The sequence below is a fragment of the Microtus ochrogaster genome, chromosome 22, assembly GCF_000317375.1.
Source record: "Microtus ochrogaster isolate Prairie Vole_2 chromosome 22, MicOch1.0, whole genome shotgun sequence".
Taxonomy (NCBI): domain Eukaryota; kingdom Metazoa; phylum Chordata; class Mammalia; order Rodentia; family Cricetidae; genus Microtus; species Microtus ochrogaster.
Window position 1 is genome coordinate 121,091 of NC_022023.1, and position 15,446 is coordinate 136,536.

General features: G+C 42.8%; 1 protein-coding gene across 4 annotated transcripts in view; it reads right to left on the reverse strand.

Annotated features, from left to right (window-relative positions):
• C2cd3 (C2 calcium dependent domain containing 3) overlaps positions 1-15,446 on the reverse strand; it is a 93,445-nt gene that overhangs the window by 24,902 nt on the left and 53,097 nt on the right. For all 4 annotated transcript variants that reach the window (XM_005357502.3, XM_026784395.1, XM_026784396.1 and 1 more), the window contains 7 exons: positions 14,957-15,129; positions 13,552-13,675; positions 11,577-11,845; positions 10,873-10,962; positions 9,180-9,782; positions 6,067-6,405; positions 1,557-1,695 (listed from right to left, as the gene is read on the reverse strand). In XM_005357502.3, the coding sequence (XP_005357559.1) occupies positions 1,557-1,695; positions 6,067-6,405; positions 9,180-9,782; positions 10,873-10,962; positions 11,577-11,845; positions 13,552-13,675; positions 14,957-15,129 (1,737 nt within the window). The remainder of the gene's footprint in view (positions 1-1,556; positions 1,696-6,066; positions 6,406-9,179; positions 9,783-10,872; positions 10,963-11,576; positions 11,846-13,551; positions 13,676-14,956; positions 15,130-15,446) is intronic.

Consider the following 15,446-nt stretch of genomic DNA (forward strand, 5'->3'; position numbering starts at 1 on the left):
TCCAACAACAGACTGACAAGCAGCCTCCACCAACAGACTGACAAGCTTCCAATAACAGACTGACAAGCAGCCTCCAACAACAGACTGCCAAGCAGCCTCTTCAATAATAAACCTTGAAGCTGATAAAAGGTAAACATTTCTAATACTTAAAAAAAAGCTTGTTAAATAAACCTGAATATAAATGATGATTTTCTTTCTTCAAATGACATGAAAAATTTCACTCTCCACCGTATGTGTGTGTGTGTGTGTGTGTTAGTCTTACTATGTATCCCTGGCTAGCCTAAAACTTGTTGTGGCCTCAAATGCACAGAGATCTACCTGCCTCTGCTTCATCAGTCCTGGAATTAAAGGTACCACCAGGACTGGCAACTTTATATTTTAAAAGACACTATTCATGTATGTATCTTATATAATAATTACATTAACCTTAGGTGAGTTATGTCTTTGTTATTAAAACTGATTAAATCTTCAAAAAACCTCATCTAATTTAGATTTTAAAGTTATCTATAAAATTATAGCTACCCTAAGATGAGGAATACGATGTTTCGGGATAACTTATTCACACAGCTAGTATATGTCAGGTCTGTGGTTGGATGCAAAGTTTTTCTGGTTCCAAAGACTAGGTTCTTTCTATTGCACTAAAGGTCTTTTCCTTTACTGAGATTAATTCTCTACCTTGAATACTTCCCCCATTCCTGGCTTCTTCATATAAGTAATTTATGTATGCACTCTTGGAACACTTAGCCCTGGAGTTCTATTTCTGAGGCACACTCTCACTTCCACACTGGCCTAAACCTTTTGTTCCGAGCCATCTTTCTACCAGCATCCATCTTGACATCATGGTCAAACTTGAGTACAGCCTTTAATGTCCGTGCTTCTTTCCAGGCTGATCATGATTTAACAGTAGAGAGAATTTTACTCATCTTCAACCCACAGCAAGGCAGGGCATATCTCTTGTCTCTCCCTGACTATTTTTTGAGCAATAATCAGAGCTAAAAGCACGGAAACAAGGGGCTGGCTGGAGAGATTGGCTTGGTGGTTAAGAACACAGGTTGTTCTTACAGAAGACCTCAGTTCAATCCCCTGTATCCACATGGTAGTTCACAACCATCTGTAACCCCAGTTCCAGCAGAGCCAACATCTTCTGACAGGGACACATATATACACACAGGTAAAACATTCAAACACATAAACATTAAACAAACACTGAGACCAGGCAAGCAAGTGGCTCAGCAGGTAAGAGGACTTGCCTCCAAACCTGGTAACTCAAGTTGGCCCTGGTACCCACAAGGGAAAGAGGGAGCCAATTCCTACAATTTGTCCTATGCCCTCCATGCACTTGCCATGGTATGTACACACACATACATGCAATACATTTATTAAGAAACTAACACTGCAACAAACCTTTTAACCACTTGTAGCCATTAATTTATAAACACAAGGATTAAATAAAGTTCTGTTCAAACATTATTATATCTCTTATATTCTAGCTCTGAGTTTGTCTCTTGGAACCAAAAGCTGATTCTAAACAGTGATAAATATCAGAAAATACAAACCTTGACTGCTGTTGAAAATTCCAAATGGGTGAGTCGGTGTTTTCAACCACATGGGTATATACAGGAGATGGCTCAGTGGATGTTACAAAGGATACACAACAACTGGGCACGGACACTTTCCGCTCCGTCAAGGGGCTCCCTGAAAGAAAACAGTGTGGATAATTGTATTTTAGGGCAGGACTTCTCAAACTATTTAGGACCACTTTTTATCTGAGAAATTTTACTTGAGTGGGCAGACATATAAATTAAAAAAGGCACAGAAATCAGTATTTACTTAGAGAAAATTCTAAGAAGTTCATTTAAAAATAATACTTTAAAACACACATAAATTTACTGTTCATAAAAGATAAAAGCAATCTATATACTAGTGAGATGGACATGCTTGCGTTTTTACATAAATAATTAAATCTTGGTTGAATACTGCAGGATGTAGTTGATCTGGTTTGTAATAGTCAATGCTGAGAATGCCCCTCTGTATGAATTCCTGGTCTCTGTAAGATCATAAACCTCTCATTGCTGTCAAATGCTCTGTGATGCCCACACTTATTATGTAACCCATAAGAGGTGTGACCCACAGGTCAAGAAGCTGGGCTTCAGGTATCACAGAGTGCTGGCAGGGGCCTCGTTGGTGTAAGCACCTTTGCTCTTTGCTTGAGCTCCTCCTTCTACCTGACATGTTTTGTACCCCTCCTCCCCCCAAGCTGGCCTCAAATTCACAGTCTTCCTTCGTCAGCTTCCGTAGTCCTGGAGTTCAGGACTCTGCCACCAAGCCTGGCTCACTAGTGCCCTTCCTACTACCGCCATTTCACCCTAGCTCCTCCCGCTCTCAAGTCACTTCCCATAATAAAATTCCAATTCTAGATGTACATAGATCTTGCTTTGATCTTTCTCTGCTGCTGCTCTGCAGACCCAGCTTGAGCCTTACTTTTGAAGCTATTTGTAGAGGCAGGCAGTGATAAATCTGTCTGGTTCTCCAGCTCTCCTTATGAGTGAGAACTGGGTTTGTTCACATTTCTGCACATAGTTGGGTTCTCAAACACAAACACAGACACACACACAGACACACACACACACACACACACGCTTTCTTAGGCTTTTTCGAGAGAGGATTTCTCCATGTAGGCCCTGGCTTTTCTGGAACTTGCTTTGCAGAACAGGCTGGCCTCTAATTTACAGAGAATCACCTGCCTCTCCTTCCCAAGTGCTGGGATTAGAGGTGTGCACCACAACCACCAGGCTACCAAAACACTGTTTAAGGCATCCAGAAGGAATCATTATATCCTAAAAACACACACTGAGAGCAGCTGAGGTCTGAGGCAAACCAGCTTTACAGCACTTAACCTCTTCACTCCATTTCCAGAATTTTTAAGTAAGGAAAGTATTTTGTGCAAGGACAGCGCTGTTTCAGTGAGACTAACTCATATTTTAGATAACACTTTATAAACGGTTTCCTTATACACTAAACTCACGCTAATGACACCTCTGAAAAATCAGGTAAGATAAGTGTCACAAGGCAAGCCAGGAGGCAGGGAAGCCAATGACTGGCCTATCACACTTCTGGTGAGTTAGTAAGTAGAAGACCTGCCATGACTGGCTGACTCCTCCACGGCTTCCCATCTTAATAGTTCTAATTAATTCCATTTAGTTAAGAGAAAGCTTGCTCTCTTAATATGAGCCAGTGAAAACCTTACAAAGGCCAGTTTTGTGTGTTAAAAATATTTAGCTCAGGGACGGAGAGATGGCTCAGCAGACGCAGGAGCTAGCTACACAAGCCTGACGACCCGAGTTTTACCGTAGGTACTCACTGAAAGCTGGGATATGCAGCTATAACTCAGCACTTCCCCAGTGAGATGGGAGCCAGAGCCAGAGTTAGAGTTGCTGGCAAGTTCATGGGCCAGCTAGCCTGGAGCACATCACAGAGCAGCACCCGAAACAAGGAGACACCCTGCCTCACTGACCTCCCTCAACACAGTGGGAGGTGAGACCCAGTTCCCCAAGGTCCTCTGACCTCCACATGTGCACTGTGGCATGTGCATACAAGCAGGGATACACACAATATAAAAAGTTAAAAATAAAAAGATAGTATGGTTCTATGAATTTAGCATTAATTGACATTTCTGTGCCAAATGTGCGCAACCTGAGTCAGATTTGGTCTGATCTAAGGAGAGAGACAGACAATGCAGAACATCTGTTCTCCAGTTGTAGCACACATTGCCTCAAAGCATTTCACCTTTGTTCTTCAGCTGTCTCATGTCTTGTATAGTATAAGAGCATAAATAAGATTATCGAGGCTGACTTTCTCTTCTTTTCAGACAGGGCCTTGCTATGTTGATCACGTGGCTCTGAACTCTTGGAATCAAGCAATTCTCCTGCCTCAGCCTCCTGAGTAGCTATAACATGTGCCACTGTATTGGTCTCAAAGCTGCTACGTTTTGTTTTTTGAGACAGGGTTTCACTGTGTAACTCTGGCTGTCCTGAAACTCACTCTGTAGACCAGGTTGGCCTCAAACTCACAGAGATCCACCTGCTTCTGCCTCCTGAGTGCTGGGATTAAAGGCGTGCGCCACCACTGCTGGGCTCAAAGCTACTTCTTAAAGGAGGGCTCCCCAGAGATTCTGTGGCAAATGCTCTTGTATTTTTAGAACCACAGCTATAGTGAGGACCATGGTAAATTTGTAGCTGTCCCACATTCAAGCTTTAGGGTTGTCTGTAAATCATCAGCATGACGCTTTTTACAAAGAAACCATTCATTCCATTCCAAGGCTCAAGTTCAGGCACAATGAGAATGCTGTTGGAGGCAGGAGCAAATCCAATGTGACGCTGAAGCACATAAACGACACGGAAGCTTGACAAGGTGCGCCAGTGTACAGAGAACACATACCCCTCAGCCCCATGTTCTTACAAGACAGAAGTAGAGAAGACTCTGATGAACTCATATGATCATGTTTGATTGTTGAGCAAATGAGAAGTGGGTTCGCTCAAGGTCACAAATCAGTTACAACTCAGCTAGGGCCGGCACAGTCCTCCAATTCCCATTCTGGAGCCCTATTATGCCATCATGCAGAGGGCTCATGTCTGCACTTCCCCGACCTGGCAGGTGCACACATGTTTATGATGGAAGGACTATGTGGGATATCCGAATACAAAGGCAATCTCTGCAAGTCAAGTGTCTACACTGATGTACCATTACCTGGCTGTTACAAGAGGCCACATAACAAGTGATTACAAGTTAACTCAGAAATGCGAGAGGCTGTGCCTCATAGTCACAGAGCAGACTATATATGTTAGCTGTACCGAGAGGGACAGGAAACGAGGAAACAGAAAAAAGTGACATACTCCCTGACCCAAGGACTAGAACCAGAGACAGTATTAAGTACAAAATAGTGTGACTCAGTGTGAGAATGTAGCATGTTACAGGACATCTTTGGGTGCACAGAGGCAGGCTTATTGCTAATGGGTGTGACAGGGGTAAGCTTCAGAGTGTGGCATCACTTTAGCCGGCTCTAAGGAGCTGCTGAATGTGAGTGAACGTGGCAAGAAATGAAGCTGGCACGGCTGCTGAGGTCAGATGGGCAAGATTTTGTGTGCTATGTCACCAAGGTCGCAAGTGATAGAAAACCAACCAAGTATTTTAACCAATGGAGAGACAAGGTCAGATTTGCTGGCCAGACATACAGCCTAAAGAGGAAAGGTAACAGCAAAGCAAAAATCTTACTGGTGATGCCAGGCGAATGAAGGTAGGGAGGAGGTTGTTTTCCTTTGCAGTCTGGTAAAGTGTTTGGACTTCTTTGTTTAATAGTGTTTCTTTAAAAATGCATGATGAAAAACACCTAGGACTATAAAGAAATCTAAGTATACTTGTAGCTATCAAAACTTAGAACTCAGTGATATAAAAGTACACGTTTTATTAGTAAGACCTAGATGTAGCCCATAAGTGCTATAAGTTCAAATAACTGGTGAGAATAAAACAATATTCTAAGATCCTACAATGACACATGATGTTCATGATTTCTGTGGCTGTCAACATTGTAGGCATTGCTCTTAATACAATTTTTTTTCTATCTAGTATCACCAACTCCAAGTTTTCCTTATAAATCTTCTGGGGACATAGTGCTAGTAACCCCTAGTCATAGCCCTAGTGCTAAGAACCCACTGAGGACCTAAGCGGGCAGAATGGAGGAGGAGGGAGAGATTGTGAGACATTTAAAGAAGAGAACTATTTATTTGATGTGGACACTGGATGGTGGATAAGGAAGAGAGAAGCACTGAGGATGACACCTGGATTGCTGGACAGCAGTTTATGATCTGCAGCATTTATACAATTGGCAAAGTTGGCTTTAACCTCAGAAAGGCTTTCTTGTTACTTCAACCTTTAGGCTTGTAAAATATAATTATCGAGGAAGAAGATTAACCATCCTTGTAGGTCCTGGCATAATCTGAAAGCTTTGTGAAGACAGAGAGCACCGCAGGGAACTCGATGCCTGCTTTTGGGTAAGTCTGAAGAGCATACCTTTCAAACTCAAGTGCATGGCTCTCTCCACCAGGATGCTGACTGCAAAAGTCCCCTCCAACTCGGAAGGGGCCTCCTGGGCAGGGCACACCTCAGCTGCAGCGCTGTTGCAGCTGACCTGGGTGGAGGCCGGAGTCTTCTGGAGGACACAGGGTCGAGACAGCTGGAGCTCATCGCTCTTTCTGGGGAGTTGCTCAGACTCACTGTGGCTGCTGCAGTCCATGGAGTCCAGATCACGAGTGGGCTCAGTGAGAGGGGAAAGAGGGGAAAGAACCACATGAATTCGCAAGGCAGCTCCCGAGAGGTCGGAAGCATTTCTTCCAAACAGAGGATACACACCTGCAAGAGAATGGAGGCAAATAAGCCTGGCTGACAGATAACATCTCTCGAGGGCTGCTTATGGGACCACAGGTCTCAACACACCAATTTCCAAAAAGAATTTGAAGTTGGTATATGTAAAAATTTTGTCTCTGCCCCTACAATGTCCAGTTATATCCAATATTACATGGTGACATTTCTGATTTGAAGTCAGAACCAAATACTTTGCAGTCAGGCAGCATTGCTATGGAGAGAATTCACACCAAGGGGCACCAGGTAAGGACAAGAGGAGGCCATCTTCTCTTCTGCATGCACACAGGCTTCTACTCTTAGATCTCTCCCCATTGGGGAGCTATCCAGTGCTCACATCAGCCTCTTTACCATCTGAGTATGACTTGGCAACACCCCCCAGGGTTCACTGAGAGGAGGCAGGAGGCGACAGCAGAGGAAGGGAGGCTAAGGGTACTAACAGCTGTGTCTTTTCTGTGCTAGAATTTCAGATGGGTCAATGGAGCTGCCAGCATCGTTCTCCCGATAATCAGTGGATTTCAACTTCATTGGCTTGCTGGATCTTAAACTGAGATTTTACTTAGAGTAGAAGGCATCAATAATTCCTTCTGGATCTTTTTGCTAGATTCATTGCTATTCAAGGAAAAAGATGTTACTGTCATAGATGGCAGCAAGACAACTTTTTTTTCTCTTTATAGCCTCTTTTCTTCCTATACAAATTACCATGACTCTTGCAAGCAGAAAATGACAGTCATTATGAGAGGAAAAATGCCCACATGCAACCCAGTTCATCCTTACCCTCATATGGAAACAGGTTGGATAGCTGAGTGATGGGGATGACACATTTAACAAACACATTAAATGTATAAGGCTCTTGTTTAAGTGGATACAAACCTTACAGTAGAGGGATATGGAAACATATAACAGACACAGACAATCTGCAAAGTTTAATAGTCTCTTTGGAAACTTAATAAAAAAGGAGTATTTGTGATGGAATTCTGACCCTTGACCTATATTCTGTGTTCCAGATCTATTTTCTTCAGTAGTGAAGTTAAAAGTCTATCTGAAAAAAAAGTTAGATCAAGTGAGCCTGGCTCACTTCAAAAACCTTTTCTGTAGCTTCTATGAAGTGACCTGAACTGGGCTAGATCAAATAGGCCATGTAGCATTTGAAGAGATACTTCATAGGGCCAGACTTACATCTACTGGGTTCAAAAGGAACCCAAGAATTTGGACAATCACCCAGACTCACTCATTTCTTATTTTTTTAGATTGGGCTGTCTGTCCAACACAGGTTAGAACCTTAGGCCTATAACTCCAGCACCTGGGAAGCTGAAGGAGGACTGTGAGTTCAAGGCCAGTCTGAGATACAGCACAAATTCTGCTCCAACATAGGATATATCTTAAAACCTTGTTTCTGTCAGAAATAATAAATGATTCTGCTTTTCTGCTAAAAAAAACAAAACAAAACAAAACCTTGTTTCTAAAATACCAAGCAAACAAGCAAACAAAAAACCCGCACCCAAACCAAAACCACATACCAACAGCAAAAGTAAAACAAAACAAAACCCCCAAGGATCAGAGGAGCAGAAGCCAAGCTGAAGAAAACAGAGTCAAGCCCTCATTTCTTTAACTCTACAGAGTAGGGAAATAACCAACTCTACAGGAGTGTTAAACTGAGTCATGTCTGAACAGAAGCTAGTCAGGGGCTGCTGTGAGCTCAGCAGATGGAGTGGTTGCCAGGCTCACAAGAGACAAGACGTGGTGCTCCTTGGCTACACAGTGAATTTAAGGTGATGTTGGGCTATGTGACATGAGCCGCAACAATGAAAAAGAACTTAGTTGGCTACCTTCAATTCACCACTGTTCTGATCGCAGTGCTTTGTAACCTGTGTTCCCTGAGACCTGGCTGGTCCAGGTTACTTACAACATCTGCAATATACCTAACTGCTCCACACCTCTGTATCTTTAGAAAATCTTTCTTAGCCGGGCATGCTGGCACATGCCTTTAATCCCAGCACTCTGGAGGCAGAGGCAGGTGAATCTTTGTGAGTTTGAGGCCAGCCTAGTCTACATAGTGAATTCCAGGACAGTCAGGGCTATGTATAGAGACCTTGTCTCAAACAAAAGCACTGTTCTTTTCCCCTTTCCCTGGCTTGCTCCTAAATTCCAAATTATTTCGGCTGAGATTCTGTCCTTTGATCAACTTTAAGGACCACGAACCCTCACAGTCCCACCAAACCACTGAGAACACCCTCTTTTTAGTTCTTATACTTCACATTCATTGTTTACAGTTGTAGTCTTTATTAGAATATAAACACAGTTAGGCTAGGAACTAATTCTTACTCATATTTGAGTCCCCAGGGCTAATATATATGCAATAAGCACCAATGAATGCTTGAAACAAAAGGACACAGTGCATTCCATTTGTAAAATGTAACTTTTCCTCTCTGCCTTACGCACCAGTTTAGAACCATGCAGTTCTCTTTACAGTTCCAACATGTGCTCAGCCGAGAGGGAGAATATTCTAAGGAACATTCTGACAAAAGAATATCCTCGGCAGGTATTCTTTCCAATTAGGAGTTAAACCATCACCCTTAATGAGCGATCACACAGGCTCTTCCTACACGTGTTAAATGTAGTCACTGAGATTCACTCAGCCTCGTTCTACACATGTTAACTGAGTGCTTATGATAATATAGGTACTATAGTACGTGTTCAGATCTGATGAACTTACGCTGAGAGACGGTACCCAAACAAAGAGTTAGCCCTGAATGTTCACTCACCACTGACAGTCAGTGTCCTTGCTGATTTTTCCCCAAGTCTGGACAGGTCTACATAGGCTGAGCCGATCCAGCTGTCAGTCTGGTGTGGCCTCTCTAAATTGTCATTGCCATAAGCTCGCCACACTTGGATCTCTAACTTTTCTTCCCTGAAGTACCAAAGCAGTGACTGGCTCCGAGTGACTTCTGCTCTTTTAGATGCCTTGAAAGTGATCAGGACCTGGTTTCTGTTTGTAGATTCCTTAGGCTTCCGTAGAGGGGTCCAAAAGGCTTCTTGAGTGTACAGTTTGTAGCGAAGATAGCAGTATGTATTCTTATGAATGTTCTTGTGGCCAGCGAGCAGCACACAATGGACAGGAAGCCAGAGTCGTGGGGTGGAGATGGTGACAGTGGCTGGCACCTCTTCTTCCATCTTGACAAGATCCTTCAGGCTGTTGTTAAAGGTCCAGCCCAACAGCTCAGCAGCTTCCAACACCCGCTCTCTATCTCCAGGATGCGTGAAGGAAACAGAAAGCTCCAGGCCTCCTACAATCTTCTGCATATACTCCAGGTCCTGAGGCAGGCCTTCATCTTCTGGCAAAATGACAGGATACCATCCTGTGATCCCTTATTGGGAAAAGGAAAAGACTTTTAATCCTTGTCTTCAAAGAGAAAACACACATCCTCTTTATAATTCAAATTCCCCTACTATTCCTTGGACTTCCCACAGGGCAGGGAACCCTGATTGCTCTTCGAGCTGAGGAGGGAGGGGGACTTGATTGGGGGAGGGGGAGGGAAATGGGAGGCGGTGGCGGGGAAGAGACGGAAATCTTTAATAAATAAAAAAAACAAAAACAAAAACAAATTCCCCTACTACCTCGGCCCAATGCTGAATAGAAAACATACCCACATGAGTTGGGAGGCAGTCTTTCTCTCATCACTGAGAGGCAATGCAATCAGATAGGAAGGATAAGGCAGGAATTGGAAGATCTGAGTTCTTTGTTTGATTGAGACCCCAAACTAGTGGATTATTCTGCATAAATCATTAATCTCTCTTCTCATTTCTATATGGTGTGCATGGGTAAATTCACACTGCTCTTATTTACGAAGTTGTTATAATTGCTGAATGAAACAATGGTTAAAGTGCTATAGAAAAATGAAATGTTACCATGGCATCGCTAGTGCGAGGGAAAAGGAAAGGAACAGAAAGTCAAGTGTTCTGGGGTCTAGTTCCTGAACAAATAGCTGTATGTATTCGTCCATGCCTTTATATGGTTATCTTCATTCCATTTGTAGTGGAGGACAGGAGAGTGAAAATAACTGGTGAATGCTGACTACATTTCAAGTTCTGCTTCTCAACAGCTGTGTGGTTTTGGCAAATCAACTTCTTTGAGTCTTTTGTTTGTCAGATGTATCCTGCTAGAGGTTTGTTGTGAGGCTCAAATAAACCTGAGGAAATATGTTTATTTCACAACATGCTATATATACAGAGGTACGGCTACTGTCGCCATCACCAGTACTATCTTTCCTAGAGTAGGGTGAGTTTGACCTCTACACTGTTTGGGACAGACCTTCCAATGCCTGAGAGAACTCTGAGGAACCTGGGTGCATTCACAGCATGTCTCTGGGGGCAGGCTTCCTTGTGTATTTTGCATGGGAGGTGGACAGGATTACCTCATCAAGGCAGCATCAGCATGCACTTTCTCAGGATCCTTACCAGATCTCTTGACCAGTAGGTCTTTTGTTGGAACTTTTACTACTCCAAGAAGATAATCCTTGCACGACTGGATACTGGCTATATCACTGACTGTTAAGTGAAGCAAAAATGAATAATTATTGGTGGGCTACTGTGGCCTGTGGCCTATTTACAGTATACTCCTAGAACACCTCATTTCTACACACGAATCAGTGCTGAACTGATACATCAGAGATTATCTTGCTTACATCCTAGTCAGTCTGACTTTCCTTCTGCAGGTATACGGGAAAATATGCAAACCTCAATGAGCATATGTCTACTTTTTACTTAGGTTCACCCATCAACATCTGAACACAATTGCTGTTTCTTTCTACATTCTTGTATAAATATTTCACATGCTTATTTTCACTATGCCCTTTAGAAGTTGTAATTATTATGCAGTACACACCTTTAATCCCAGCACTCAGGAGGCAGAGGCAGGCGGATTTCTGTGAGTTTGAGGCCAGCCTGGTCTATAGAGTGAGTCCCAGGACAGCCAGGACAGCCAGGGATATTAAACTGAGAAAACTGTCTCAAAAAACAACCAACCAAAAAAAAAAAAAAACCGAAAAAACAAAGATTATGACCCCACTTTTCAGTTTTTCAGGGTATCACCTAGGAAGGAACACACCATCCACAGCAGGGGCCTCATTTGACTCTGAAAGTGATGGTCATTCAGTGCTTACCTGACTTGGTATTTTCATGATAGATTGCAAAAATAATTTCTGCATATTCCAATAGCTCTGCCAGGAAACAGGCTTCTCCACTACAGTGCTGAGTCACCAGGTTACAGGGGAACTCAATGTGATGGGAGAACTCAGGGCAGAAGGAACAGGCCACAGGGCGGGTTCGGCGCTGCTCCGCCTTGGGCAGGAAGGAGAGATGCGTGGTGACAGAAGCATTGACTCCGACGGTGGCACCAAACTGTACAGCAGGCTCCTGCTCAGCCAAAGCCCTGCAGGAGGCAAGAGAGGAGTGATAAGGAGACACTAAAACATTATTAGAAATCAGCTTGCATACCCAGGAAATAGCTCTACTACTTTAACAAGATCTGAGCATGCTTAACAACACTTGTCTATCTAGGCTTGTCTATCTTGGCCATGTCACAGTGAGCTTTCATAGTAACCTTGGTATGATGGGATATTCACATAAAGTGGCCCTAAAGAGGAGTATACAGCGAGGAGGTTCATGGGGTAACAATGTGGACATTGGAAAAAATACTAAAACTTGTTATCATATATACTAAAATTTCCTTATATTTAATAATGTATTTAGCATATTAATACAGAAGTACCTAAGATAATTTATATATAATTAAGTCTACCCTAACTTGAAAATATGCTAACTTTTAAATTTAAATGCTCAATTAAAATTGCTTAGACCACTGCTACTGATACTGGGAAATTCTAAAGTTTTAATGTAAGAAGTAACCTGATTAAAAACTGCCCTGAGGGGCTGGGATAAGGTTACTCTGTCACCACGATAAAGTGAGAAAAAAAACTAGACTTCTCTGTAATCTTATCTAAGAACACAGCAAAGGCAAGATCACTCTGTAAACCTAACACTCCTGGCTCACACTGCCTAAAATGGATGTCCTTTGTAACTTAACGAGCTCAAATGTGACTCTAGTCTTGCCTTCCCTCCTTCTAGATAAAACGAAGAAAACCAGTGCAGCAAAAGGTCTTGCTCCTTTGAGCCCTTTCCTAGATCAGCAAATCCCAGCTGGATGGTATGCATCCTTAGTAGCATACCATCTTTTCTATGGGGATTACTTTCTGACATTGTGATGAGCAGTAGACCCAACTTCGGAATACTCCTTTACACTGTGTGAATATGTCACTGTGATTGGTTTAATAAAAAACTTGACTGGCCAATAGCTGGACAGGTAAAGGTTAGGTGGGACTAGCAGACAAAAGGACAAAAGGAGAGCATGAAGAAGAGGAGATGTAGAGGAAGCAGAATAAACAGAAAAGGGACATCAGTAGGGGAAATGTGCTTAATGTGTTCAGAAGCAAGAAGCAGACCAGTGGCTGGAGCTTCGGAGGAAGCAGAGGTTACAAAGATAACAGATGTGGGCCCTTACAAAACTGCAGGGACTGTGGCTATTTTTTAATAGACATATGGTCAAGGTTGGAGTTAGTTTTAACAGGCCATTGGTCACTATGCTGAGAATAGACGTAAGCACACAGCATGGTTTGAGGGTGCAGAGCATAGCCATGGCAGGAGGGGGCTAAGGTGGGCAGAAAACAAAAGTTGTTACAAAGTGAAGAAATGTATTTGCAATAACAGTACCAAGAGTCTTCATGCAATTTCCTGAAATTCTGAAATGCTTTCTTAACAGAAAGTCATAGTGAAATGAAAATTTTCACAAGACAGTCATTCACATGGGAGCATCACACTGGACAGACTGCACCATAAGTGGGAGCATGCACTGGACAGACCGCACCACAGGAAAGTCTCAGTCACTAGTCACCCAGGTGGGAGCATGCACTGGGCAGACTGCACCACAGGAAAGTCTCAGTCACTAGTCACCCAGGTGGGAGCATGCACTGGGCAGACCACACCACAGGAAGGTCTCAGTCAGTCACCCAGGTGGGAGCATGCACTGGGCAGACCGCACCACAGAGAGGTTTAAGAAGCACTTTTCTGAGGTGGACTTACTTAGCTGCTGCCTGCAGACCACAGGCTCTGATAATCTGGACTGAGATGGAGACGGTTCGGGCAGCAAGAACTCCCTCTGTTGTTCTTGGGCTACGTCGGTACCTCAAACCCACATCCAGCAAACCTGACAAATGAGAGCAGGAAGAAAAAAATCTACCAGGTTGGCTAGAAGGATTTCTGTTCTCTTAAAGCATTAGCGCCAAGCCAGGAGGCAGAAGGACGATGACCACAATCACAGTGACAGAAGAGATCTGTCCATGTTGTATACTGTACTTCACGAAATCATATACTATCTTTTTTTTTTTTTAATTCTTCCATGCTAGAGCCTCATTCCAGAGATAGTTTTAAGAAGAACTCAACAAGTTGAATCATGGGGGCTCAGGAGGAACAACTTAATCTTAAAGGCAAGATAAAACCTTTGGTTTTAGCAGATACTCTTTAACAAGTGTCACACAGTAACTTGACTTAGAAAGTTAATTCTGATAATTTGCAGTTTGAATTGCCTTTCTGGAAACCATCAGTTTGTAATACTATTTAAATGCCAAATTAAGCTCTTTCAAGTTTTATCTGTCTGTCTGTCTGTCTGTCTGTCTGTCTGTCTGTCTGTCGTAGGGGTCAGAGGACAACGTGAGGGAGCTGGCTTTCTCCTTTCATCACGTGGGTCCTGGGACTGACTAGGTTATCAGAGTTGGCAGCAGGGGCTGAGTCATCCCGTTGGCCTTAATTTAATGTTAATCTTCTCCTGTGGCTGTAGAGATGGTTCAACAGTAAGAGCATTTGTTGCTCTTGCAGAGGGCCCGCTATCAGTTCTTAGATCCATGTGGAGGCTTCAAACTGCCTATAATTCTAGTTTCAAAGGATCTGACGTCCTCTTCTGACCTCTGAGGGTACTTCATGCATTAAGTTCACATACATATGGACAGGCAAATACCCATACACACATAAAATAAAATAATTTTAACTTCCACATATGTTCCATGGCAGGTGTGTTCCTTTGCACATATGTATGTACACATACACCAAAGAAAATTTTTAAATCTCCCTTAGAGTCAATTTCCAATCTAAGCTAATCACATCCAGAGTCCCACTTCTGCTCATGTTGGCTTAGAATAATTTTCTAGGGTACCTATAAATTACTTAGCATTTATGCTATGAGGGCTTTTTAAATGCTTAAGTGTTCAAGGTAAAATGAGACAAGCATCATATGTACAGAGTCCACAGAACTATGAGTTTTCTAAAATTACATGCAAAATTTGCAATATATATTCTACACTCATCTTTCTAAAAGACGGTGAAACTCACAGCTCTCATCAGAGACTCAAAAGCATAAATACCCCAAGTGAAGAATAATTAACTCAACAAGAAAAAGGATATTTATATACAATGATGAAAAGTCTTCAATTACCTGATGGCTGGTTCTTCAATTCTTTACTGTTCTCAAATCTGGGGGTTAATGGAAGATTAAAGTTCTGCATTCCCACATCTTCACGGTGCTCCATGGTTACCATGGCACAAATCCTTGATAATGGCAAGGTTCCTTTGGCAACCATCTGGTCCCTTACATTAGGATAATAGTATCTGAAAACCACAAAAACACAAAACGCCAGCTGGAAGAATTGCGCAGCTGCTCCAGTGATCAGTTCTCAGTAGCTAGTTACCTTTGGAACCCAGCTGTCTGGACTGGTGGTGTACGGTGGTGGCTGGACTGGCAGGATATACTGCCTATTACACGGAAACAACCTTATAAATCCTACCTCAGCTCAGGATGACCTACAGCTTTCTGCATATGCCTTGGGTCCTCTCAAAACGTCCACCCTAGAGCAGCACAGGTGGCTCTAGGAGAGACAGTTTCCCTCTTCCCCATGACTCACCTGTGTTTCTTTTATTTTTCTTTT